Source organism: Microchirus variegatus (genome assembly GCF_963457635.1).
Source record: "Microchirus variegatus genome assembly, chromosome: 1".
Taxonomy (NCBI): domain Eukaryota; kingdom Metazoa; phylum Chordata; class Actinopteri; order Pleuronectiformes; family Soleidae; genus Microchirus; species Microchirus variegatus.
The window spans coordinates 31,412,832-31,440,231 of NC_139802.1; the positions used below are offsets into that span (position 1 = coordinate 31,412,832).

General features: G+C 41.2%; 4 protein-coding genes across 4 annotated transcripts; 3 read left to right on the plus strand and 1 right to left on the minus strand.

The window, feature by feature from the left end:
• Nucleotides 1-917: 917 nt before the first annotated feature.
• Nucleotides 918-7,830, plus strand: ddx4 (DEAD (Asp-Glu-Ala-Asp) box polypeptide 4; the record flags this gene model as incomplete). Its single annotated transcript, XM_083899622.1, has 17 exons — nucleotides 918-938; nucleotides 1,567-1,623; nucleotides 2,209-2,229; nucleotides 3,088-3,138; nucleotides 3,556-3,591; nucleotides 3,666-3,711; nucleotides 4,021-4,068; nucleotides 4,162-4,304; nucleotides 5,127-5,279; nucleotides 5,358-5,512; nucleotides 5,626-5,755; nucleotides 5,837-6,003; nucleotides 6,331-6,476; nucleotides 7,000-7,099; nucleotides 7,176-7,446; nucleotides 7,553-7,663; nucleotides 7,759-7,830. 17 exons carry the CDS (start codon nucleotides 918-920, stop codon nucleotides 7,828-7,830), a joined length of 1,728 nt encoding a protein of 575 aa, XP_083755748.1.
• A 1,478-nt stretch (nucleotides 7,831-9,308) lies between these two features.
• ccdc14 (coiled-coil domain containing 14) lies at nucleotides 9,309-13,518 on the plus strand (the record flags this gene model as incomplete). The annotated part of the gene is made up of 11 exons (XM_083899741.1): nucleotides 9,309-9,385; nucleotides 10,009-10,067; nucleotides 10,174-10,237; nucleotides 10,555-10,627; nucleotides 10,938-11,036; nucleotides 11,111-11,632; nucleotides 11,881-11,995; nucleotides 12,138-12,217; nucleotides 12,374-12,517; nucleotides 12,780-12,882; nucleotides 13,113-13,518. Exons 1-11 carry the CDS (start codon nucleotides 9,362-9,364, stop codon nucleotides 13,516-13,518), a joined length of 1,689 nt encoding a protein of 562 aa, XP_083755867.1. The 5' UTR covers nucleotides 9,309-9,361.
• A 2,075-nt stretch (nucleotides 13,519-15,593) lies between these two features.
• Nucleotides 15,594-19,914, minus strand: LOC310935872 (ankyrin repeat domain-containing protein 10-like; the record flags this gene model as incomplete). The annotated part of the gene is made up of 6 exons (XM_083899862.1): nucleotides 15,594-15,967; nucleotides 16,061-16,144; nucleotides 16,221-16,450; nucleotides 18,395-18,486; nucleotides 18,632-18,784; nucleotides 19,666-19,914. 6 exons carry the CDS (start codon nucleotides 19,912-19,914, stop codon nucleotides 15,594-15,596), a joined length of 1,182 nt encoding a protein of 393 aa, XP_083755988.1.
• An 835-nt stretch (nucleotides 19,915-20,749) lies between these two features.
• Nucleotides 20,750-23,246, plus strand: hsf2bp (heat shock transcription factor 2 binding protein; the record flags this gene model as incomplete). The annotated part of the gene is made up of 9 exons (XM_083899980.1): nucleotides 20,750-20,827; nucleotides 21,112-21,247; nucleotides 21,376-21,479; nucleotides 21,583-21,732; nucleotides 21,827-21,968; nucleotides 22,227-22,344; nucleotides 22,473-22,576; nucleotides 22,734-22,933; nucleotides 23,217-23,246. 9 exons carry the CDS (start codon nucleotides 20,750-20,752, stop codon nucleotides 23,244-23,246), a joined length of 1,062 nt encoding a protein of 353 aa, XP_083756106.1.
• Between the last annotated feature and the right edge of the window lie 4,154 nt (nucleotides 23,247-27,400).

The window sequence follows — 27,400 nt, forward strand, 5'->3', positions numbered from 1 at the left end:
AAGAAAAAGTTCTTTGAAAATGAGAGAATGATGTCTTTGGGCGGGAAAGTAACGGAACTGGCAACCCTGGCTAGCTGTGATTGTGCACACGGCACATGTCGTAGACGCAGAGACAGTCAGTCGCAGAACGAGGACGACGCAGGTGGTCACGCAGTTTCACCTGTCCTACATTTCGTTAAGTATGGTTATATATAATTACATATTTATATTTAAGAAAAGCTATTCGTTTTTATGGTGTATTTTTAACACTGCAGGACAAACGATGTGCGTGTAAATTTAATTTCATTATTTCTTGACGTAAGTTTGACGGAGTTTAGTCGCATTAAGTTTCAAATCTTGTTTGCAACTATAAATGTGCGTTATTTTAGTTCACACATTTTTTAGTATGTGCAACCACGTCGAGGCGACAGTGGCACGTCTGTCGCGGCCTGTGTCAGGTTTAGCCGCCTTGTCAGCTTAGCAATGCCAGGAACATGTAGGGCCAAATGTCACTGACCTTGATAAGGCATTTGCATGTGGTTTAGGTTGTCTTAGTTGCAAATTAATTATTCAACCAACCACCGAAACACTACTATTATTTAACAAATGTTCGAGGTTCGTCGGCCACAGTTTAAATTTGAAGCTCTTAGCTTAGAGTTAGCTTAGCTCAGTTGCTTCGGTGAGAGCACGAGGCATTTAGTTTTTTTCATGGCGTCGTTGCCCAAATAAGTCTCGCGGTATTTCGACAACCTGTGCTGCTAAGCTAGCGAACTACAAGGTATTACTCAAGCATTATTGCTTTGATACCCAAATTGAATTTAAAAAAAAAAAGTGAAAGTATATGCTTTTCCTTATTTTATTTTTTTTAAAGTGAAATTTATAAAATATATATATTTAATTGTTTGTGTTTTTGTACTTCGCAGGCTAAAGTAATAAAAATGGATGAGTGGGAAGAGACGGTAAGATTTGATTTGTTTTATTAGGAACTTCTTAACCAAATAATGGAGAAGATGTTTTAACCAATCGACTTTCTTCTTCCTGCCTTTAAGCCTTTCGGCACATAATATTTTTCTGTCATTACAGGAAACTACGAGCTCTGTTACTCCAACCAGCCACACCGCAAATGAAGGTATGCGTACTCCCTTGCTATAGAACTCATTCATCTTCTACTGCTTTATCTTCCATATTAGGTTTGTAAGGTTGCTGCTGCCAATCCCAGTAGTCATAGGGGAAAGGACGTTACCTGTCAATCACAGGGCCACAGAGAGACAACCACCCACTCTCACACACACCTGCAGTCAATTTAGAGTGACTTAAGTGATAATCGGTCACTTTTAGATATGTTTTCTGGCTTTATCACTTCCATTTTAATAACTTTTTTTCACTTAAGGGTACATGCATATACACACACACATATATTGTTGTTGTGTATGTGAACTTTTAATGATGACACCCTTTTAGGTTCACATGGAAACTTGTGGAAGACTGATGGTGGTGACTTTGGAACAGGTAAAGAAGATGGGAGGAGCAATGATCATCTCTGCCCATGGTGTCATTGCTTAGAATGTGGTTTCTGCTTTTCCTCAGGTCGTGGAGGTCGTGGCAGAGGCAGACGAGGGGGATTTACAGATTCCTTTTCCACAGGTGGCAGTTGATCCCATAATATTAAGAAAAAAACAAGATGTAAAATTCCAAATGGATGACATCTGCATCATTTGCTAGATGCAGCTGTGGCCATTTTACAAGGGAATGTGTAAATTAATTTATAAAGATGACTCAAAAGAAAATTCTCAAGCATTGCTCATAGTTGCATGGACAGTGTGCTCTGATCCAACAGGACATAATGCATACATCCTTAAAAATCTGAGATTTGCTAAATGTCATCTTGGTAATTGTTGCTGCGTTCATTAAATTGAATATGGGTTCTATGTGTGAATAATATGAATCTTTGTAATGTGGTGGATATGAAGCCAGACACTTGGACACAGGTGAACAGTGACTGGATGGGAAGACATCATCCTCTTTCCCTGCTCAAACACACCTGAGTCAAATGGTCAGCTTGTCAGTAAGAGCTACTGACGTCTGATAACAACCCATTTATTTGTCTTGGGTGTGTTGGTGCGTGGAAACACTTAAAACATGCATGAACGTGGCTACCCAGGAGTGAGAAACTCTGCTCTGAGTCATATTAGAATGAGACTAACTTTGTTTTTGATCTTTATTCTGTAGGTGGTGATGACAATGGCACTGGTAAGTACTTGCAGTGCCACAGTATTTCTGACATTGATTAAAAGTTCGTCTTTGAGCTGTTAATTGCTATTTTCTTATTTCTGCCACATGGTGGCCACAGTGCAGTACAACAGTGTTTCACGATCAGTTGTTTTTTTTTTCCTCTTAATATAGGTTGAACTATACAGTTTTACTACATTAGAAATGGAACAATGGGCAAAACTATAAACGGCCCTTAATGACGAGGAAATTGAGACCTTTAGAAGGTTTAATCAGGATATCTGATAAAATTATATACTGGGTAACATTTTTAATATTAACTAGGTTGATTTGTCCATGGCAGATGCTGACAACTGGAACAACTCGGGAGGAGATAAAGGTGGTTTCAGAGGGAGAGGAAGAGGTTAGACACTCATTCACTCGCATGCATGGAAAATGTTTAACCTGAAGAAACTTACATGTGCAACAAAAAATATCTTTATTTAAAAAAAAAAAAAAAAAAACTATTCTGTTTTGGCCTGGAAGTCTGCAGTAGATTTGTGCAGTGAAGAAACGCTTATCAGGTTTGAAATTAATTGTTAATCCTTCAGATTGTCCTGACGAAGTTTTTTTGTATTTTTTAGGACGTGGCAGGGGGTTTGCCAGAGCGGACAGGAGTGAATTCACTGGTAATGTTCTATTCTGAGACAGCTGGTGTAGAAAAATAAAATGAAACTCGACTTGGATTGACTTGATATCTTATTTTTAACCAGGAGATGATGATGGACTGTGTGAAACTGGCAAGTGTAGACTTTAATCCTAAATTTGATTTCAGCGATTTTATCCACTGTCTGCCTTTCCTTTTTTTTTATATATTTAAATACTGTGTTTTGGAAACAGGGTTTCGAGGAGGAAGCCGGGGAGGTGGCAGAGGAAGAGGTTTTAGACAAGGTATGAGAAACGGGTTTCAAGACTTGGAATTATAATAACAGCTCTCCTTCACTGTAACGATTAGGGCTGGTTATTGCCATCAAACTCATGATGCATCCTGTATAATTTTCTTCTCAGCACAGCCACAGGTTATTGTATTAGTTAAAAGACCTTTGCATGTTCTGTTTATCATGCAATATATTCCTGCATTTATATAGATTTTAACAGTTCACATCAAATGGGTAATTTAAAAAAGAAAATGTGCACTGCTAGGACTCAAACCCTCTTCAGTGGTAAAGTTTAATCTCCTGAACCACGAAAGCGACCATTATTTTTGTTTGAATCAATTAATGCAAGTTCTCAGCAATGTCTTGTCGTTAAGTCATGTTAAAATCTGTTCAATTTAAAATCTGTTGACATATGGGTGATGTGTTGTAGGTGGTGAAGATGGTGACAGAGGAGGCTTTAGAGGAGGTAAATACATTTTCATTACATATTTTGCATATATGCATTTCATATTAACAGTGTAGCATGTCTCATCTTTTCAGGTTACCGTGGAAAAGATGACCAAACCTTCACCAAAGGTTTGGGCAAGTGTTTATTTTCCCATTTTTTTTTTTCAGTTTTGACTAGAGCTGCAACTAAGGATTATATACATTTATAATTCAATGATTTGTTTTATCCCTTAAATGTTGAAATTATATTTTCAGAATGTTTCTCAGTTTTAATGATTTCTTTGCCAAACAATCAAATGGGAAAATACTCGCATATAAGTAACTGAAATATCAGAAAGCTTATTTTAATTATTAAAATAACCTGAAAAATCAAATCATTTTGTAATCAATAATTGTCTTAACTCTCGCAGTCCTAGGTTTTCACTGATGTTACTGTTTGTGCTTAAAGGGAGAGACGATAATGACTCGGAACAGAAGGATGAAAATGGTGAAGAAAGTAAGTGAGGGATGCATTCTTAGGAAAACGCATTCCGCTGTTCTGCGATGAGATGAAACCTGGTCCATTCCTGTGTTCTGTTTTCACCCACAGAACCAAGGGTCACTTATATTCCACCTTCCCTCCCTGAGGACGAAGACTCTGTTTTTGCTCACTATGAGTCCGGCATCAACTTTGACAAATATGATGACATAATGGTGAATGTCAGTGGAACCAACCCACCTCAGGCAATCATGGTAAGACATCATGAATTTAAATGATGAGTCATGAATTCATAAACAGTCTTATACTTGGATTACATGCTGTACATCCATTTTTTTATGTGGCAACAGGTTCAGAAGAAAATAAAATGTTTAAAGGGTGATAAATTTAAGTTGGTTTAAAATAATTATAACTATTCCCAAGGTTGATAGTGAAGTTTTAAATGCAAATTTTTGTTATGTTGAAATAAATGGTGCTGTTGTGGCGATGTTTTAAGCTGCAAGTTTACACTTTTCTCAAACACCAAATTTTGAAGATTAAGCTTGTTCAGTAATCAGGGAATCCGCAGGGTCTTAAAAAGTCTTAAATCCAATAATTTGTATTTAAGGCCTTAAAATGTCTTAAAGTCTCATAAAAGGTCTTAAATACAGTTTTGAAAGGTCATAAATCTATTAACGTTACTTTTATTTAAAACATGCATAAACTTCAGTCTCGCTTTGAAATGTTTATATTTTTGAGGATACGCTAGCATAATTACAACACGGAACTAAAGTAGGCCACCTGTGTTCCCGGATGAGAATTTATCGAGCACCACTAGTTAGTGTGATGTGCGCGCGCCGTGGTGTTACAGCTTAGCAAAGCAGCAGAGAAAACTTAATGAAAGCCCACAGCTAAGCCGAATTGCAAGTTCAACGATTTGTGGCTCCAATTTTCCTTCAGGTCTTTTGTACTTTTTTGCCTGTATGGATTTGAAATGGGTCTTAAATTGTATTCATTATGGTCTTAAAAAGGTCTTAAAGTCTTAAATTTTACTTGTTGAAACCTGCAGAGACCCTGAGTAATGTGAACTATTTCAGAGTTTTGCGGAGGCTGCGCTGTGTGAGTCCCTGAACAAAAACATCAGCAAATCTGGGTACGTGAAGCCGACCCCGGTGCAAAAGCATGGCATCCCAATCATCTCTGCTGGCAGAGATCTCATGGCATGCGCCCAGACAGGATCTGGTAAAACGGTGAGATGAGTGAATCATTACATGACCTTGGAGTTGGTGTATGTAAACATAGCTGAAATGCATGTTTTCTCCCTGCAGGCTGCATTCCTGCTCCCCATGCTACAACAGCTAATGGCAGATGGTGTGGCAGGCAGTCGCTTCAGTGAGCTGCAGGAGCCTGAAGCCATAATTGTGGCCCCGACCAGGGAGCTCATCAACCAGATTTATCTGGAGGCCAGGAAGTTTGCGTTTGGGTACGTTTCACACTTGGGCTTCGATTAAGGAATCACCCAGGGGCAGGATTAGACACCCACACATTACACAGGAGCTGCTGTGTGAAATCAAATGTTTGCTCTAATCTTTGTAGGACCTGTGTGCGTCCAGTGGTTGTTTATGGTGGAGTCAGCACTGGACACCAAATTCGTGACGTGTTGAGGGGGTGCAATGTCCTGTGTGGGACACCAGGTAGACTGATGGACATGATAGGAAGAGGAAAGGTAAATGAAAAAATTTGATTCAAACTGAATCGAAGAGAGTTGGTCTTAATTGCGTTTAAGTGGCGTGTGTGTTCTTCTCAGATCGGTTTAAGTAAGCTGCGGTACTTGGTTCTGGATGAGGCTGACCGCATGTTGGACATGGGCTTTGAACCTGAAATGCGCCGCCTGGTGGGCTCCCCTGGGATGCCACCCAAAGAGAACCGTCAGACTCTGATGTTCAGTGCCACCTTCCCTGAGGACATCCAGAGGTTAGATTGTGGACCATCTATGCTTAATCTGGCTATGTGTACAGGGACAAAAGTAATTGTAATAAAATTGTGATAATACAGCCCATTTGGAAAGACATTTTGCTCTGAATGAGAGGATTGGTATATGACGATTGGCGTTCATTTGAACAGTCAATCCGATCATGACTTCCTGGTTATGGCATGTCTGATCCATGTAAATCTGCTGTATTTTCAGTCCAAAAAAGAATAACGAAAACACAGAAGTCGCAGATGAGGATGCATAACACTGTATGTCAAAATGGTGCATTCCTACTGAACGCTTGATGATGTGAACTATGTGCTTTACAGGTTGGCTGCTGATTTCCTCAAGGTTGACTATCTGTTCTTAGCTGTGGGTGTGGTGGGTGGAGCCTGCAGTGATGTAGAGCAGACGTTTATTGAAGTTGGAAAGTTCAACAAGAGAGATCAGCTCCTTGATGTTCTGAAGACCACCGGTAAAAGTTGATTCATCTTTGGTTTCTACTGTTTAGAGGTTAACAGCATAGTTTGATTGTCAGTGTCACACATCAAGAGTCACAAATCGGATCAGTGCAAAGCAGTTAATATATCTACAGGATGCTGATGGGGAAGAGTCAACAGACAAAGGATCAGAGTAGCTTTGAATGTGAGCACTTTGGTTTTAAAACTGAGTCTTAAACAAAAGAATAATTAATCAAAATCATCAAATAATTGCTGCTTAATTTAATCCCACAGTAATACCTAATTTAAATTAATGAATATCACAACATGCTGAGAAATAAAAGCCAAAACTTGCTGCTACTAGAAAAATAATCCACACATGGGGATTTAATGATTGTCAAGTACAGTTCCTTTTTGACTGAGCTCATTTAAGTTCTAAGTGTCTTGTTTGTGTTTTTGAATAACGCCTTTGTCAAATTCTTGCAGTTGTCGTAGTTTCTCATTCAGTAATTTGATGCCATGTCCCTGGTTGTTGACTTGACAGTGATTGTGTTGCAGGAAAGGACCGCACCATCGTCTTTGTGGAACAGAAGAGATACGCTGATTTTATTGCCACGTTCCTATGCCAGGAGAAGCTTCCAACTACCAGCATTCACGGGTAAGTGATGTGTTCAGCACTCTGCAGTGTGTTGGCACTTATTTAAAATGTATGTGGTTGATGTGCTAAATTGCAGTGACCGAGAGCAGTATCAGCGGGAGCAGGCCCTGGCGGACTTCAGGTCTGGCAAATGTCCTATCCTGGTTGCAACCTCTGTGGCTGCTCGTGGTTTGGATATTCCTGATGTACAGCATGTGGTGAACTTTGACCTTCCAAACAATATCGATGAGTATGTCCACCGTATTGGAAGAACTGGTCGTTGTGGAAACATTGGCAGGGCGGTGTCTTTTTATGACCCAACAACTGATGGCCCTTTGACTCGCTCCCTGGTTTCAATCCTGTCAAAGGTGAGATATAGCACTTCCAGGCTTTTATCACTAGGAGGCAACGCTTTAAAACACAGTGGGTGAAAGTATTGATTGTTTTTATTGTTTTGTTGATCGGGATTGACAGGCTCAGCAGGAAGTGCCCTCGTGGTTAGAGGAGTACGCGTTCAGCAACCCCAGCACAGGAGAAGATTTCAACCCTTCCAGGAAGAGCTTTGCCTCCACAGACTCCAGGAAGGTAATGAGTCTGACTCTTTCAAATTTCAAAGGGTTTTACTGTTGCTCTGTCCCCCAGTGTCCTTACTTTGTGTCCTTTGTCCTCAGGGTCAACAGAAAGGGTCATTTCAAGAAAGCGCAGTGAATAGCCAGGTGACGGCTGCAGCTGATGATGAAGAATGGGAGTAAAGGGAATAGTAGCACCACACGTTGACCCGAGTTATTGTTCTTTTCAGTTGTCCAGGTTGTTGGAAGTTTTATCACAGCAGTTTGTAAAAAAGAAAAAAAATGGTGAAAATATCAAGTGAGATACAGATGTTCAGCTTGTTTTACTAGAGTGGTTTTGTTACAGCGAATAAAGACTGAAAATGTCAAGTGAGATGTAAAATGGTGAAACGGCATCATGTCACTCATCAGACCAGTTTGTTTTACTTTTTTATTTAGTACTTGAATCACTTGTTAAAATGTTAATGTCTTGAAGATGAACGACAAAATAAATGTGGTCCAAGCAAAGGTTTCTCAATGTGAGTCTTAAGTACCTCAAACTTACTGCAAGTGTTTCTTTGCCATTTACCGTAGCTTAAATCCTTTATGATCCATCAGTTATATTAGATGTTAACTAACTGGCGCTCACTACTACATTTAATGTAACCTCTCCCAAAGTCATGTGAGACCCTGGAGCTTTCAAGGTGGATGAATTGCACATGCAGGTTCCTGAGGTTTTGTCTCATTAGAACATGCATCAGCCATGAACATACACAATTAAAGGGAACCGTGTTGATTCAATGGAAGGGAATGTCAACTTCAATGTTAACCGTAACATTTGAAATTTGAAATTCAAAGTCAGACTTTATTTAGAAACTCAAGGTCTCCCTGTAAAACTTAAGTTGGATCATTAAAAAGAAACGGTATCTCCCCAACCTCTACAAATGTAGTTTTGTTAACAGAATAGTTGTCAGGCCAGGACAATGGGAAACGATAATCATTTGCAAAATGTTTGCATTTTGTAATTGTGGTCTTTATATATAGTTTGTAATATTGGCAGTTTTATGTAGATATATATACATATAGTAATTAATGTATTCATTCAAGTTATAATCCTTTACTTTTGCTCATAAGAGTGAAATTTTGAGTCATTTATATTTTATTTTGCGTAATTGCACCCGTAAAAAAAACAAACCAAGGGACAAAGAAGGCTTCGCTGATGGAGCTTTGACGCCCTCCAGTGGCGGCTGGTTGGAATATCTGCTTGATTTTTGAAGGGAAAAATAATCGAAATTCCCTGCTCGTACCCGAGCTGCGCCCACGCCACTCTCTTCTTGGAATTGATGAACCGCTATTTATGTTTGCTCGCCTGTATTTCACTCGTATATAAATTATTACACCCCAAAATGAAAAGAGCCTCATTTGTGGAGCTTTGGCGCCCTCCAGTGGGGCCGGTTGGGAACCTCTGCTCAATGTTTGATTGGAGAAACACTTCCTGGTCCTGAAGCTGCGTCCACACCACCCTCTTCCTCGGATTGGTTTGCGCTGTGTTTCCCGTTTCAAAACTTGTGTATCAACCGGAAACTGAAGTCATGAGTGAAGTAAACGCCTCAAAATAAAGCCCTAACTGTCAAACAAGGAAACAAGAATAAGCTCACACAGTTAAAGCGGACACTCGGCCAACGAACAACAGCTTTTAGCTGTTAGCTTTGATGCTGCAGCTAACGTGCAAACTATGAAAGCAACTAACAAACACAAGGTAAGACTATCCAAACTTCATAGCAGCTAACACGTTGGTCTGTGATAACTAACTAACTGCGAGTGTGGGTGACACGCAACAAATTAAGCAGTTAATATAAACAAGCTGTGACCTGTCAGGTAGACGACAAGGTTTTGTGTTATGCTAGCACAGTTACAGTTTAAACATAAGAAACGGACACCATCGACTAGGGATGCACGAAATGAGACTTTTTGTCATATTTACCAATGTCCCAGCAGATGTTGATATACATTTTATTAATTGAGCAACAACAATTAATATTTACTGATAATACTCACCATAGGCTTATAATAATATTCATCAGTCATCTGGTCATTGGCTGTTATTATTTTATTGATTATATTGGTTTACCTGACAGGGACAGCACATGTTTATGAACAGCAGTAGTAAAATGATAGTTCCAAAATAGTTATTGAAGACAGATGTTATCTGAGGCACTTGTGAAGGATGAGCGGCATCAGCTGTCAATTTAAAGCAACACCGGGAAAAAATATGACATGTGAAGTGTCCCTTTGGATAATCCAGGTCACATGCATGTGGTAACCTTGTGGGTCAGGGGGCAGATTTCACCCCTTTCAACTCTGCTGTGTTGTTGTGACCAGCAGGTAGTGACGTCAGGGAGGCTGACAGGAGGAGTCAAAGGACAGCAGGCCAGAAGACCGTAAGCACTCAAGAATTTTTAACATACTGCTTACCCTCCATCCTCATTATACACTGTGTGCTACAGTTAGAATGCTGCTAACTCTTGCTCTCGCCTGTGTTGTTAGGGCGACCGCATCCTCCCGTCCAGAACCAGCCTACTCTTTGTACTCCACTGACTCTGAGGAGCAGGTACAGAACGGCCATGTGTTTTAAAGATGGATGCAAATATACAAAGTCAAATTCAAAACCAAGTGCAATCAGGCACAGCATCTATGACCAGATGTGTCTGCCTTCAAAGATGTTGAAAGTGTCCAAAAAGACCTGATCATTTAGTTTCAGATCATTTAGTAGATTGTTCCATTCAAGCTGTCTAAAATGGCTTGGCCTATGTAAAATGTTTAATGCCAGGATGGGCTGACTCATTCGAGCCTGGCTTTCTCTGTAATCCTGGATTTCTCCTGCTTTTGTGCTCAGTGACGTTTACAGCTGTGTTTTTGTGCTCCCAGGTCACTTATCTGCACGAAGGTCTGGACCGCTGTGCTGCCCTGCTCACTGACATCCTCCAGGCTGACCTCACAGGTCAGAGGAGTTTCCATAATGTCCTTTGATGGTGTTGAAAATGAAGAACTTAAATCAAGCAAAAAAAACCAACCATTTTGTATTTGGTTCTGTATGGGGAACTTTTTGAATATGGCAAATAAAAATATAGTTTTGTGTTGTTTCTGTGTGGATGTGGCCTTAGATCGTGTATAACATTACAGTGAAGTAAACAGATAACATCAGAATTAGAATATAGTGTCCATGTTAGGGCTGCAATTATTAATCAATTATCATGAAGTGTTTTTAAAAGTATAATAATTCTTAAAATAATTTTTTGTGTGTGTAAAAGCCTCGCCAAGCCCTCCTAAAGCAGCAACGTTTCGAGCAGCCAAATCAAGACCATCCACCTCACTCAAGAAGACAGTGAAGAAACTACCTAAAAAGACAGGTAAGAGTGGTTCTGCTGTCATGGTCTTTGTATGAGTCTGCCAAATGATCACCCGTCTCCATCTCTGCCTCCAGTCCAGAAGAATCCTCAGTCCCTTCAGCGTGGAGCAGCAAGCACCACTCCAAGGAGAGCTCAGAAGTCTCCAGCTGCTCATTCAGGCGTGACGCTGCATCCACCTCAGAGGCATACTCCCAGGAAAGCTCAAGCCTCCCCTTCCATCGCCCCAAATCAGCTGCAGACCTCCATACCTCCTACCCAGACATCCATCCCCCCATTTCATCCTCAGAGCGCTGTCCTCCTCTCTGTGAACCAGTCATCTTCTCAGCCAGGCCGAGTGCCTCTTGGAACTGAACACGATATTGAAGAGGAGGAGTCTGTTCCCGTGAGAGACGTCAACACCCATCACGCTGCCACAGCTGTCGGACATGTGCCTCCACACGTCCTCAGCTGTCCTTCAAAGGTGTCGAACATGCGCTTGGACCATGGACATGTTGATGAGATCCCTCAGGATGCACACGTCAGCACAGAGAGGGCGGCGAAAGAGAAGAAGGTGGAGTATCTATTGGGAGAACTCAAGGCTCTGCTCGCTGGACAAGGTAACCTGTGTGTTGTTATGTTTTCAGTTTGTTCTCCGAAGTGTTCCCTTGAACTCGTGAATGAATCGATTAGATTTTGATGTATAAAAGTCAAAGGTTAAAGTAAGTGTTGCTTCCAAACTTACTTTTTTTTTGCCTTGTGAGCGTAAATGCATAGTATTATGCACAGATCCTCACAAATTCAATATCTTTAAGTGGTAGATCTGGTATTTAAGTGTGTGTTTGTGTGTTTGTGTGTGCGCATGCAGGTAGTAAAGCAGAGAGGCTGCTCAGTCACCTGGAGGAGGCTGTGACCTTAAATGTCAACAATGAGAGTCTTTCAGACCTGTCATCTCTGCACAGCCAGAACATTCAGCTGCACAGGTAACACCACACACATGACTCTCTCTCTCTGTGTCTACCTGCATGACTATGCAACAGTAAATGTGTGTGTGTGTGTGTGTGTGTGTGTGTGTGTGGGGGGGGGGGGGGGGGGGGGGGGTGTGTGTGTGTGTGTGTGTGTTAGGCGTGTGAGGATTCTGAATCAGCAGCTAATGGAGAAAGAGAAAGCAGAGAGACGACAGAACACCGATACACACTCAGGAGGTAAAGCATGTGCGTGTGCAGATCTTTTGATGGCTTTTTATCTCAAGACCATGAAAATTACTTTTTGAGGTTTAAGCCTTAGGTTTTTTTGGTTAGATTTTGTGTCAGGTTCACAGCAGTGTGAATGACTGTACTTTTGTGTGTGTGTCTTCACAGTGACGACTCTGCCGGACCAGCTCACTGCTGCTCAGTGGCGACTGCAGGAACTGCAGCATGACCTGACAGAGCTGCGGGCAGCGCTGCAGGACACACGGAGCGAGCTGAGAGACAGAGAGGCCGAGAACACCATCATCAGGACAGGTTTGAACTGGGTGACATCTGTGGTCTACAGCTCATACAAGTCAAATCAAGCAAAAAAGCAATTTCTGTTTCAAAATGCTGGCTGGTTTGTCCTCTTGGGCTGCTGTAGCAACATGGGGGCACAAGATGGCAGCCTCTTCCATAGTAAAGGCAACAAAAAAACAACAATTCTTTATTTTAAAATGATCAAACACTTACAAACACACACAGTAAACCCTCCTAAAGCTTTCCATTTTTAACTTTTTTTATCCTCTGTACACAGATTTGGAAGCGACGAGACGCAGGCTGGTGGATGTGGAAAGAGAGAAGAGTGAGTTGGCCTCATTCTTCCAACAAAGACGGGAAGAGATTGGGAACCTGAAGAGGTGGGCGTGTGACATTTTGACTGGTCCTCATGTTCTATCACACCTTAAAAAAAGATCTTTGTGGGGTTATGACATGGTTTTAGGGTTGGGGATGTAGCTGTCATAATTAAGGTTATGGTGCTAGGGCATGCATAATGTCTGTGTGTACCAAAAAATGTGGGCATGAGAAATGTAGGTGCAGCAGATGATTGTGAGAAATCTACCATTAACCTCCTTCCTTCTCTTCTCAGGTTGCCTCAAAGTCAGGATTCATCAGCTCCTCCTCCAGTGATGGAGAGCTCCGTGACGCCACCGCCACATCAGCCTCCCACCGAACGCATCACTCACTACCTGATGTCTCTCGACCGCCCTGGTCCCACACGCACTCGGCATGCATCTGCAGAGACAGAGAAAGGAGGCGGTGTCAGAGCTGTGGACATGGCAGCGCCTCCTGTCCTCCAGTCTCGCTGCTCACGTGAGCTCCAGGTTCGTGGGCGGCGCCTGGACTCCACACTCTCCCAGTGTGACGCAGAGTCTGAGTGGTCAGAGTCGACGTTTAACACAAGAGACGAGATGGAGTTCAGAGACGGCCTGGCAGCTCTGGACGCCAGCATTGCCAGTCTGCAGAAGACCCTTCAGCTGGATTTGAGGAGGTGATCTACCAATGCTTTTGTTTTGTTTTTAATTTTTATGTATTACAGCACAAGATTCTGTTTTGTCCCAGTTTTTATTATTTATAATCTAAGATTGGAAATAAAGCAATATATAACACTATTTCTTCCTGGTCTGACAAGATCTCTGCAGCAGCCTGGTATGGACTAGTTTCAGTTTAGTTTTTAATTTAGTTTTAGTCTTAGTCTTTCAGGTATTAAGAGAAAGCCTTGACTTGTAGATGCTGAAAAGCACCAAATATGGATTATCAAATCCTTTCATTTCATTCTTTGACCTTTAACACCTGCAGGTAAATCAAAAGCAAAACTTCAATTGGTCTGTATTACAGAATGAAGTTGTGGAAAAACAAAGACGAAGATGAATTTATCTACCTTTCAGTTTAGTTTTAGTGAACTATAATAACCCTGGTACAACATTCACTAGATTAACATATGGAGAAAATGACAATTAGTAAATTGCAATTCTGTGGATGCACATTTTCCACCACCAGCAGCAGTTTCCTCAGATTGTACAGATCGTACATAAAAAACACAAACACAGATCTATTTATGAAACTGCAAAAAAGATTTTAATAGGAAAAAGAGACACAACCAGAAATGGTATAAAACAGTCAGAAATAGGAAAGTATTTCTTTGGCACTTTGTGCACTTTCCCACAAAGTTGATGTAGTGTTTACACACAATTCCCTTAAAAAAATTACAGTGCAGCTCTGCGTGAACACATTCATTTATCTACTCTTAACACATAAATAACAACAGGATTGTAGATACACACAAACATTCCCTTTGGTTGATCAAGGCCCGCAGGGTTTTTTGTTTTGTTTTAGTTTCAGTGCAGTTGTGTTTGTCTGTGCTGAAGAACAGGACACACCACCCAGTCCATTAAACTAGCCCTTAATGGTGGAAAGCAGCCAGCAGTAGCAGTATAATAGAAACATTAATGTTGTTTATGCAGGAATACACTGTGGGAAGTAATATGAGTTTCCAGCAGCCATTTTGATGATTTAGCAGGAAAAGCAAACGTGTTACTGACATCACATTGAAGTAAGTCGCACCTGTGCCTGTTTCCACTGACTGTGAAAATGTTTGCCATGAAAAAAAGCTTATATTGAAGATCAGGCAGTGAGAATAGGTCATGTCAGTTTTAAAAATAACATAATCCTCTTGTATGTGTGTGTCTGATTTATAAAGGGTGGAAGTGGGTTAATGAAAAGACATTTAAATCCACAAATGTGATCCCTATGTTGTTTACATCCAAAAATACCGCTGCCTTAAATGAGCAGTTTGACATCCGTATCTTAGTGCAAAGGGAGTTGTTTTCATTTGTTGTTCATGCTCCTCCATTGTGAACACCTGAGATCCACTTCAGCTCAGATGGGATGAACTCGATCTCATTTCAACAATGAACACTGTTCAAAATGAGCACATTTAGCACCACAAAACCACAATACAATGCACAAAGAAATGCTGTGTACAGCTTGTGCATAGTAGTGTGAGTTTCAGTTGTCTGGGATGGATTTCTTCCCATTCTAGTGAAGCTAGTCTGGGGTCTAACTAAATTAACAATGCAGGAAGAGACAGAAAGAAACAACATATTTAAGTCATTTAGGCTGACCTTAGCCAGTGTAACTTTACACTATCTAAGAATATGTTTGCTGATTTATCTGACTGTTATACAGCCTTTTCCGTCACGAAACTGAAGTTTGTGTGACTTTGTAAACCGTTCACCCCTCACACCATAACCCAAAGAGAAAATCATCAATTTTATATCACAGCACCCAGGAGTTATTGATCCTCTGCTGCCACCATGACATAGTTGATATCCTTTTTTGATTTTGGTGTTTGAAATGCTTTGTTCACATTTACCTCAGTGACATAAAGTTACCACATGAGGCAGCCGTAGACTCCACTGTCCCCACAAACCAAAAATGGCAAATTTCTCGAGGGATTGAGTGGTTGATAAAGCAAATTATTCCCTTTTAGGATTCAAAAAGCAAATCAAAATTGTGTAGCCCCCTTCCCTGTCTCCTGCAGCTGTAAAGGCTCGCACACCATCTGTGTTTATGAGCTGTGGTAGAGATGGACAGTGCTGGCCACAGCCTGCTTGTATCTGTGCTCCACCTGGATTCTGACGCTGTCGCTCAGATCCTCTGCTGTGTCTCCAAAACCGTGGTAGTGTCCGTAATACTGGAAATCACTGGAGTCTTCTCCCATCAGCCCCCTCCAGCCTGGCCGCTGGGACACACAGCTGCTGGGGCTCCTGCTCAGGTGCAGAGAGCCGCACATGTCGGGCGAGGAGCTCTGAGTCGGCATTGCTGCTGCCAAGTTATTATCTGGAGGGGATGGTGTTGAGGGGAAGCTTCTGGGCAGCTCAGGGTCATCCTGGGCAGCACCAGACAGTGTGTGATGATGGTCATCGTGGATGGTGTCCTCACCTGATCAGGAGTTAAAAGCAAACAACATGGTAAGCTTGCAATCTTAGTTTCATCAGCATAATGTCAAGAATCTCACAGAAACTTCACTCCCACCTGAGTGGAGTTTGTGTGCAGACTCTGTGTTCATGCTCTCCACCTCCTCGCCTCCACTGCTGCCGTTCATCTGCAGCAACATGTCTGCAGCAGAAGACACAAACAACATCATGCAGCTGATTGACACCCCAAAACAAAATTACCCTCGCTGACTTCTTACTCTCTGCTCTCCTTGCTTTCTTCACATGTTCACAGTCCAGGGTGGTCGTCAGTCTCTTTCTGCTGAGCCGGCCCTGACCGCAGGGTGCGTTTCCATTCTGCACATCATTTATATGGAGATCGCCGAGCTGCAGCAGGTGCTTGTGTGCATTGGAGATGAAGCTAAAACAGTCGAGGAAGCCGTGTGTGTGCGCCAGGTCTGCTGCTGTCTGCCCCCTGTTGTTCCTTAAACTGAGGAGGGAGAAGAAGAAAGAGTGAGACAAACCACTTCCTGTTGGGGCGTAACAGGTCTCAACTCTAAGCTGTCTGTATCCTATGATGTTACTATAATGAATCTCAGGTTCTGACACATATTTAGTGCGGCCTGAGCCGTGTGCCTTACTCCTAGAACAAGCATAGGACAGGCAGACACTTGCCAGCAGGGACACAAGACATTTTTAGGCACAATTTTAAAATCTATGCCTGCTTGTATCTAAAATATCTTGAGAATGATATTTGCTATTTTATCTCTGTCTTTGTGGAGTCTGTGTTGCTTTTTGTGACTTTGGCTATTGAATCCTTCATTCAGATTTGTGACAAAAAGTCACCAAAAAAAGCACCAGTAGACCAGCAGCTCCCGTGTTCCTGTGAGCTAATCTCAATAGATTATGGTGCAGGAGACTTAAGTGGTTAACAAAGTTAGGTTTCCAGTCACATAAGGCTTTTACAGTTGGTGTATATTTTGTTAGTTGAGCGTTTTGTTTTCATGTTTTAAATGAAAGTGAGCCTCCATGTCTTAGGCTGGTTCTCAGTGCAGAGGGCTCATGCTGCACAGTGTGTGTCAGTACCTAACACAACCACACCTCAAATAATATAACCACCCCTTTAATACCAACCATGTTAATACAATCAAAACTAATTAGAGTTGAAAAATATATAAATGGAAGCATTTAAATGTATGCATGATCTCCTGACAATTAATCATCCCTGTCAACCCTTGGCTAACTCCTGAGGCATGTCCAGTTAGTTCAGTTTGTTAGCACTGTGTCTGTGAACAGTTAGTTGTAAGCTAGGCATGCATGTCTGCACATTATCTACAATAATTATCATCTGTGTTTTTCTTAGCATTGAAACCATTCACGACAGGAAGTACCTCGCCAGCGTGCCAGCTGCAGAAACTGTAGGGAAGCGATTGTGAACACACATTGCCACAACTGTAAGACGCTGGCTGATGCATGCGTGCCACACTCTGCAGTGCCTATACGGACTGCTTCCTCTTTCTGCCATTACTTGAGACAATCATGTTCAAATTGAATAGCTGTAAAACATCAGAACGTGCAGGGTGTTGGTCTTTGCCAGCACAGTTTGGTTTAACTTTACACAATATAAGCACATGATCCACAAATATTAAGAAGTTAACACAAGTTAGGACCAATAACACAGTGTCAGGTTAAATTATTGTACACTCTTAATTCATGGTGCTATACGTGAGAGGCTGAAAAACTCATGATGTTTTTTCACTGATATGAAATTCATCTCCAAATCCACCACCAAAATGTATCAAGTTAAAATTCTGAATATTGAGGCATAATAATCTAGCAGCATTGGAATTCCATCCAAGTGGTTTATATTAAAGTGCCACAAGGGGGAGTCTACAACTTGTAATGCAAAGAAACAAAGGTGTGGGGATTTCCGTGTTTCAAGCACATTTTCACATTTAATTATCTAAATAATTCAGGACAGGTCATCGGTGAACTTAAACTTTATGTGCTTCTGGTTTTTGTTGGTGGCAATATTTAGATTCTAATTAGAAATACCGTTTTCCACAGCAAGTAACTTGCAGAAAAATCTTCTGAAACAATGTGTGAAATAATCATGTCATCCATGAGCTTTTCTGCCTTTGCAAAATTTCAACATTCACACTAACTAACCCGTGCAGATAGATACTGAAGAAAAACAACAACAACAGACCTAAATAACATCATTATCAGTGTGAACTATTATTTATTAAATGTTTCACTTAGACAAATCTGTCAATCAGCTGTTTGGAGAACAAAAGCCAATAAAACATATAGAATATCTGGAATACATAGTTGCTTAAAGGAGTTTTCGCAAAGTGTACAATGTAATCCCTGAATCTTCATAGATGCTCAGTTAAACAGCTACTGCACTGGGGTTAAACAACAGGATGCTTACTGTGGTTTAGCTCCTGCTATCAACAGAACTTGAATACACTCCAGGCTACCTGAGCGAGCCGCCTTGTGGATGGGAGCCTCACCGACAACGTCCTGAAGACACAATGATAATCTCTCAGAATGTTCCAATTTAAATCAGTACTAGTGAACACCTGAAGCATCATCCACCACACAGGAGCATTGTAACTGTGCAGCCAGATGGTATACCACTGCTGCTGGGCAGTTCTGGATAACTGACCTGCCTGTTGACGTCAGCCCCAGCTTGAGTCAGCCACACCACACAGTGAGGATGTCCTCCAAACGCTGCAGTGTGCATTGGCGTCTGGTTGAGGTGACTGGTCGCCACATTGACCTCGCAACCCATCTGCACCAGGTGCATCACACACTCCATCTGCATTGGAAGTAATACAGAATGCAAAGCAGGACAATATACTGTGACTAGGTATCCTGTTATCAGCCTTTTTATAAATGTGTGTAATTCTTGACATTGTACAAAGGTTTTATACTTGTGGCAGGTGAACAATTGGCATATTGTTTGAAGGTTAAGGCAAAACAGTAAAATGCAAATGCTTTTTTAAAAAATGTCAACATGTACCTTCTTGTACCTCTTCAATATTCAATGAGCAGTGATTTATTTATATATATATATATATATATATATATATATATATATATATATATATCTCAATCAGAGCAATGTTGTTGGCAAACAAAAGACAGACAAAACGTAATAACAGATGGAGTGAACATGGTGTAAAACTCCATCTCATCTATATAAAAAGATGATTATATCCTTATATATATGTATATATATACTGGTATTAGTTAATCAGACATGGACTCATGAACTTAAAAGCTCTAACCCTTTACATTTGCCTCCTAATAATACAAATTGTATATCCACTTCCTGTTTATGATTTGGCGCCTGCATCCCTATTGGCTACATCTGAACCAATCAAAATACTCCAACCCGTTTAGTTGATTTTTTTTATTTTCACTCTAGACAACTTTATTATACGGTAACAACTGGACATAAGGAATTCAATTGTATAGCTAACTTCCCCAACTAACATTATTTACATTAAACATGCATATTAGTCGCCACTCTATTCGCCAAAATATTTAGTTGAGAGGAATGAGAGGAAAAGCCTTACGCCGTGACAGGCCGGCTACAGTTTGAGAAGCTAAGTTTTGCAGCCTTCGAGAATACATTTTATAAAACTGAAATCGTGACTGTCAGAGTTTGAATTCGTTTTAAATATTAACAAGTACCTGTCCATAATGAGCAGCCCAGTGTAAGGGAGTCCAGCCGTGGCAGGAGTCCTCGGTAGTGAGAGGAGCCCTGGTCATGAGCTGTCCTGACAGCGACACCAAAGCCCCGACATCTCCATCCCGGCAGGCGCGATGGATGGGGAACCGGCTCACAAACACCTCATCACCGGACAAGTCTAGTCCTTGTCTCGCAGACATGAGTGAGCTGTAACAGACAGAAACGTTTCTCTCCGCCGCCCCCGGTCCCATAAATGACAGATTTCAAAAAAACAAACGTTCAAACACAAAGGAAGAGGCGATCAGCTTATCCGAGCGGCTGGAACATCTCAAAACCCGGACTGGAGGTGCTGGGCAACCAGGAGTGGTGGACTAGTTCTTCTTTCGCAATCTGTGGCAGTCTACACGCTGCAAAGGCGCATTGCTGCCCTCCCCTGGTCATTTTTGGATGTTCATTTGTAGTTTATATTCAATTTAAACTATTTATAAAGGAGACCGCGATGGAGAAAGTTTGCCAACGTTATTGCGGCGTACTGTATCTCAGATTATCGGCAGATTCGGCACAGTTTGGGCTAAAAATATACTATTGGTGAAAAGCGATAGGAAGATACATCCGTTATTGCGGCCCCTAGAGGCCGGATGTACAGTATACCCTAAACATACAAGTAAGTACGAGCCATGATTGACCTTAAAATATCTTTAAATGTACCGAAAATCCCGAGGCTCCCTCATAGACACTGTAAATTAGTTTGTAATGATGTTAGTTTAGCAATAACTATTTTATTTACTGTCTGAAATACAGTTCTTAATGCTTAAGGAAAATAGCTTAATTGAAGTTTAGCTTTGTTAGTGGCATAGCATAGCTGAAATACCTTAACATTTGTTTGATATATTGCTTCAATATTTGCAAATTAGCAAATATCAATGTGCAAAAAGTAAAATAAAAGTGTATATTGAAAACAATAAATCCAACATACATACATTAACATATTTAGCATTAGCATACTGAGAAATATTGGCATTAGTATGGCCGATCATCTTCACAACCCACACAGGAAAATAGGACGTGCAGAAAAAGAAGAGAAAGATGATAAAACAACACACCAACAAGAAACTGTCTGCACCAGTAGGTGGGAATCCTCTGTTTCAGAGTCATGGAGCAAAGGTAGGCATTGTCACAGGTCACATACGGGAAGAAATCATTGCTTTTTGATCAACTGATCTGTTGTTTTGTCCATAAAATGTCAGAACCATAAACCGACATTCAATTACCAATTGATTAATTGTTGAACTAACAATTCAAATGCAATGTGTCACCTGATGTCTGTAACTGTTTTATTATTATTATCTATTATTATAATTTTAGTTTGTAGGTGGACATGGGTCATGCACTGGAGACAACATGATCTCCTTTGAGCTTGACTTGAGTTTTCTCCTGATTTCTCTGAGGATGACTTTGTCAGAGTGAGGAAGAGAGATTTAGAGAGGCTGACCACAGAAGTCATGCAACTGAGGGAGTTCCTGCCCAGAGTCCTGAACAGTGACCTCATTGAAACGCTGCATAAAGCCCAAACAGCTCACACAGGTGCGTGGATGCAGGGTTGCCAGGTTTGTGCGACAAAACCAGCAGAACTCATAATATGCTTCTGCCAAGTCATGTTCACTGTTTCTTAAGTGTGGTTATTTGTGGCACTGGTGTGTGTGTGTGGGTAGTGAGAGAGCACCTTGTGCAGGAGCAGGAGCAGCTGCATCAGGAGTGTCTGCACCTTCAGTCTCGACTGGATGCAGTGCAGACTGAATGTCAGAAAGAGAGAGAGGTGAGAGAGGGGAGGCGATATAAGTAAGATGTACTGTGTGTATTGCTTTTCCGCTTATGAATATCACAATAGCATTTAAAAAAAATGTTTTGTGTGTGTACAGGAGAAGCTGCTGCTGCGTGAACGGCTGTGGCAGAGCGGTGCAGAGCTGCAGCAGCAGGCAGACTTCTGCTCTGCTCTGGGATCTGCCACCTGTGGTCTGCTGTGGAAATGCTCGACCAGCGAGGACACAGTTGAATGCTGGCTGGCTGATGTGAGTCGTCTGCACCTGTCTGTGTATAGAAGTAAAATGCAACTCTCTAAACAGATTTGTTTCCCCATTTCCTGTGTGTGTGTCGACGGTGCAGGCAAACCTGCAGTCGTTTCTGTTCATAGCTACTCAGACTCTGGAGAGCTTTGTACGCTCTTTAGACATGGAGAAGACTCAAACTGAGGACCACAACTCCAACGAGCACCAGTTTGTGTTGGCTGTGGCTGGAATCATAACTAGTGAGTTCACAGCCTCTGTGTTGCAATTGTTTTCATTGTAGATGTATCTGCTGATTATTTTCTCAATCAATCATTCAAGTATTTTAGTCCATAAAATGTTGATCCGTGTTTCCTAAACCTCAAAATGGCAACGTCTTCAAATGTCTTTGCCTACAAAGCAAAGATATAAAGTTTTACTATTGTAGACAGGCAAATAAACAACATTATTTCATTTAAATAATGAACTCACCTGCTCTGTGTTTATTTCCTATGAATCAGATATAGCTGCTGTATCATGTGGACGGAACTTCCTGTCCACCTCGGCTCAAAACCTCCTGGATAATCTGATGAAGCTTCTGATGCAGATAAAGCCTGGTGTCTTCCCCAAACTGAAAGTGTACGTGTATAAGATTATAAGCGGACTAAAAAGGGGGCAAACATGAAGTGAATAAAGTTAGTTAAAACCGAGATGTGGGCCATTGCTTGTGTTTTCACGACACTGTCTCTACTGTTGTTGTGCTGCAGGCTGATGCTGATGGCACTGTACAACGTCAGCATCAATGTGAACGGGCTGAAGCACATTAGTCAGAACCCAGGACTCATGCCTCTCATCTGGACCCTGCTGAACGGTGAGAGATGCACTCGTCTAATTTAGAGCGACCAGTCCACCACACTTCAGTGCAAAGTAGTCACGCGTAACATAAATGTCATGATGATTCTGGCCAAAAATAACTGGAAGATGTGTGCTTTCAATCTGAAAATGAAGTGTCCACTCTGATGTGACAGATGGACACTGGGAGGTTTGTCTCCACTCTCTGCGTCTCCTGCAGTCTGTGTTGTTGGAGGAGGAGGTGCTGCTCCTGCTCGGCTCCACCCTGCTCAACCCAGAGCTCCAGGCTCGCGTCAGGGAGCTCAGCACAAGCGAGAAGCCGAGCCTGAAACTGGCGGCCCAGCAGGCGCTGGAGGATCTGCACACCCTGCAGCAGGTAATGTGCAATCAAGAAGTGTTGAGGACACTTTTGATCTGTGTTAGAGGTAATCTGAAAATGGTATTACATCACCATTCACCTACAATATAAAGAGATAAAATATGAAATTATTCACTTTATAATAACAAATAATATGCAAAAGTGACTTAAATGAACATTTATCAAACATCAATTATTGTCAGTCTCTTTAATCTGCATTTTGTATGCTCTAAATATTAAATACATTAGTCAAAAAAGGTTTTTATAACCAAATATGAACAGGGTCTTTGTGTATTTTCAGGGTCGGGGAAGTAAACAGAACATCGTGTGATGCAGATTCAGCATCTTCAGGCCGGTTCTTGTGTTTGAGATGTTGTCAGCACTTCATGTGCAAAGTGTGAAATGTACAGATGGAAGATTTAGTCTGAGTTTATCGTACGTTTTTAACATTCAAATGTTGTTGTCAAAATAGTTTGTTACTGTTTTAATGTGAATGTGGCAACACAATATGTTCATGATACATTAAAAGTACTGTCTTTCTAAGATATTTGAAATGTCTCGCACTGCTTCATTATTAAGACAGTGTGTTACCGACAGAGAGTCAGAATCTAGGTCACAGGTTTCTCTGTTAATCAGCAGTGATTGGATGCACCTGTGTTCTCCCACAGCTGAGGATCACTCACAAAACACTTGGCATTGAATACACAGTACACCACAAGTACAATATATCAAAGAAATCAACATAAATCAATTACATTTCTTTAGACGGAAAGGACAACAAAGGATTTAATTCACAGAAAATAAATAACAAGATAATTATTTCACCTGCCTAAAGGTAAGATATGATAATCTTCAAAATGTCACTTTTTTGCTTAATTTAACAATAAAAGGACCAGAGAATGCTCTGAAACTAAGTGTTTTTGCCCATTTTTCCAGAATACCTTCCAATATCTGCATGTTAGAATACTGTTTTTACAATTTAAAATGAATAAAACCAAAAAGGTTTGTTTAGAAACACACTGCAGTTGTAAATTGTAATATTTTTTGAGTCTCTCACTGTTCCTTTGTCTCTCAATGTGCAAAAACAGGCCAAAAAAATGCAAACTATGTACAGGTGTTCTTCCCACTCTCTCCTCTCTGGCGACAAAGATGCTGATTCTCCGGCTTCCTGAAACGGGGGTTATAAAGGGTTACGAAATTAGGTTATATTTGTCACATTATTAAATGTATTGTGGGGTGATGGGGGGATCCTTCCGCTTGACCCATATCCACTGGCTGCTTCTTTTGGACACTTCAGAGATCTAATTGTCTGCCTGTCCATGGATACCAAGATCTTTTAGCAGCCTGATGGTGGAAGATGCCACAAAACCTCTGCATCCCACTTCAAGACTTCCATCCTCGTTGTTGCGCATCTGCTGCCAGTTCTTTGTAGCGCAGTTTCTTGCACTCACAGGCCTCTTTGGTTGAATTCCCCCAGGGAACTGTGAGCTCTATGATGTTGACAGACTTCAGTGAAGGGGACCAGAGGACCATGTCTGGCCTAAGGGTGGTGCCTGCAATCTCAGGTGGAAAGATTAGTTGCAGGCTGATAGCGACCATCTTCCAATCCCGGGCCATGGCTAGCTGTCCAGTTTCTTGTTTGGTAAGGGGATGGTTGGGCTTTCTCTGTCCCTCTCGGATGAATGTTGGTGCTGTGATGGAATTGGTTGCTCTCAGGAGCAAGGACATAGTGGTATTCATCTTGTTCTCAAGAGCTGCTGCCAGACTATTGAGGAACTGGTTGTGCTTCCAGGTGTAGCGGCCTTGTCTGAGGCTGGTCTTACAACAGGTCAAGATGTAGGGCAGAGGGCACAGGTTGGGTCCTCGCCATACCATACGTGGAGGTTTTTTTGGAGATGGGAGCACATCATAGGTAGCTCTGATGATGAAGCTGATGTTGCTTTCCTCCATTTCCCAGAGCTGCCTCCAGCAGAGTTTTTTCCTCTCCAGGCCTTCTCACCTCATCCTGTTTGTCAAGAGAGAGACAGCCTTTGTGTTTCTTTCAGCCTCCTCCTGATGGCAAACCTCCTCCACCACCATTTTCCTCCTCTCTGAAGTTGAGGCCTAGTTGGTTTCCTTGCCGCAAGGTCAAAGCCTCCTCTTCCCAGCTGGAAACGCCCCACAATGCCATTGTGCTTCAGGGCTGACGTGACATGCTGCACCGCTTCGCATGGTGTCCATTTCCGTCCAGTTCACAGGGGTGATGCTTTACAAAAATGTTTACTACCTACTGTATGTGTGTAATGTCATGTAAACCTTTGCGCCCAAGTTTTGATTTTTTTGTGAAAAAAGTCCCAGATCATTTTTGCACTTTGCTTAAGAGAGGTTTGTGGCCATTTCAGTTGATGTTCTACACATTATACCTAATATTAAAGTGGGAGTTTGTCTTAATATATATAATATGCCAACTGGGGCTTGGTAATGTATTTTTTATATTATTACTAGTGCAGTGCCCGTGTAAAATCTGTTTTTGTCTGTAGGCTAATCTGTGATGGCAAGATTGCCACTTGTTGTCTGAAGCTGGTTGTGCTTTGCATGTGCGGGATTCTGAAACGTCCTTAAATTTGGGACCATTATCGCTCGTTTAAATTTGGGACCTTGCAGTCAGAATTGTCGTTTGTTTATTCAAAGTCTAAAGACTATCCAAAGTAGGCTGGGCTGTTCGAAGTATCAGTTTATTGCATATCATGTTTTACATAGTTGAATAGGCACTGTGTACTGGTGTTTGTTGGCGTGTTGTTGCAAAATCTGCTGACTCATTGTAATGCACGTGCACCACATTCAGGGAGTCTTTATTCTTCTTCATCTTGCAGGTCAGGTCACCCACAGTGCTCTGTGAGTGAGAGGGGGAGTGGCTACAGTAGAGCCGCGATAGCCAATATGTCTTTGTTTTACCGATATATTTAACGATATCTTTTGCATTACTTACCCAGACAACGTCAAACTTTGCACTGCCCTTACTCGTGCCCGTAGCAAGACAACTATCAAGTTTGAAATCGATCGGAACATTGGTTCGAGAGATATGCGAATAAACACACAGACATTCCTGGAATTTATAGATAGATGTTCTAGACATTATACCTACTTTTATATTGAAGTGGGAGTTTGTTTTAGTTTCTGGGGCTGGGTAATTTATTATTATTATATTATATTATATTATATCGACATGAGACAGGATGTCATCATACCATGAAATGTCTTTACCTGGTTTAACAGATTGTTGCAGTCACTCATATTGAGGCGTGTGGTCAACTGTAGATTAAAAACACATCAGCAGCTATGATTATTGCATGATTATTTGTGTCAGAGCAGAATTTGACCATATTTATAGGCAATAGTGTTAATGTTTAAGAAACATTAACATTAAAAAGCCAATAAAAATTCAACATAAAATTCAAGGTTACAACTGAGTTTTGTGTATGTTACAGTTGGAATACAGACATTACAGTATTTTCTTTTATTTGATAGTATATTCTGTATATTACAGTATTTACAATACAGTGTCACAAACCTCTAAAAAGACAACTTCATGAGCTCAGGTATTTTTTCATTATTTATTATCTATGAAGCTGCTTGCGTTGTAGTTTATTCGTCTTATCCAGGTCACAGGTTTCTTTGCTCATCAGGCTTCACTGGCTGCACATGTGTGATTTCTCCCACAGCTGAGTACAATCAGCCTGTGGCTGCAGCAGAGTCTTTATAAGCAGGTCGGAGTCCAAGTCTTCCGTTTGGGTTCTGTGTAGCTGTTGGGAATGAAAGTCTCTTCTAATTTGGGGGTCATACTTGGTGCAGAGTTTTGTTAGATTTGCTTGTTCATCACACTATGACCACTGACTGTCAGGTTTTATTTTCTGGGGGAAATGGATCATGACTTTTTGTCCTGTTTATGTTGTATATTTCATATAAAATGGATTTAATTGTATTTTTCTGCCCATAGAGCTTCATCAAGTGTCCTAAAAATGACAAACTGTCATGTTTTTCAGAGAACGTATTACCCCAAAAAGATAAACAACTGAAATATAGCAACATTTTTTGTTGTTGTGTTCAGTGGCATCATCCTGTCATTATCTCAGCTGATACCAGTCCAACAGCACCATCATGTGGCTGCAGCCTGTATGTGTTTTTCACTGTGGGCCTAAAATGATCAGAAAATATGCTTCACTGATAATAACAGGAAAGTAATTCTGAGATGCTTTGATTCTTTTAACCAACATGACGAGTGTTGTTTAATGTAGGAGACAAGAAGACAACTGGACATGATATTCACAATTAAAGGATAAAGAGGTCAAACGAGTCTTTTACAGAATTTTTATTTTGCTCCTGGAAATGTACAACAGTGACAAGCAATCCTAAACAAATCAGTCATTTCCAGATTTTTTGTAATAATGTAAGAGTCAGTGTCTGCATAAGGGGGGACATGCATGGACTTCTTTCAAAAATCAAATA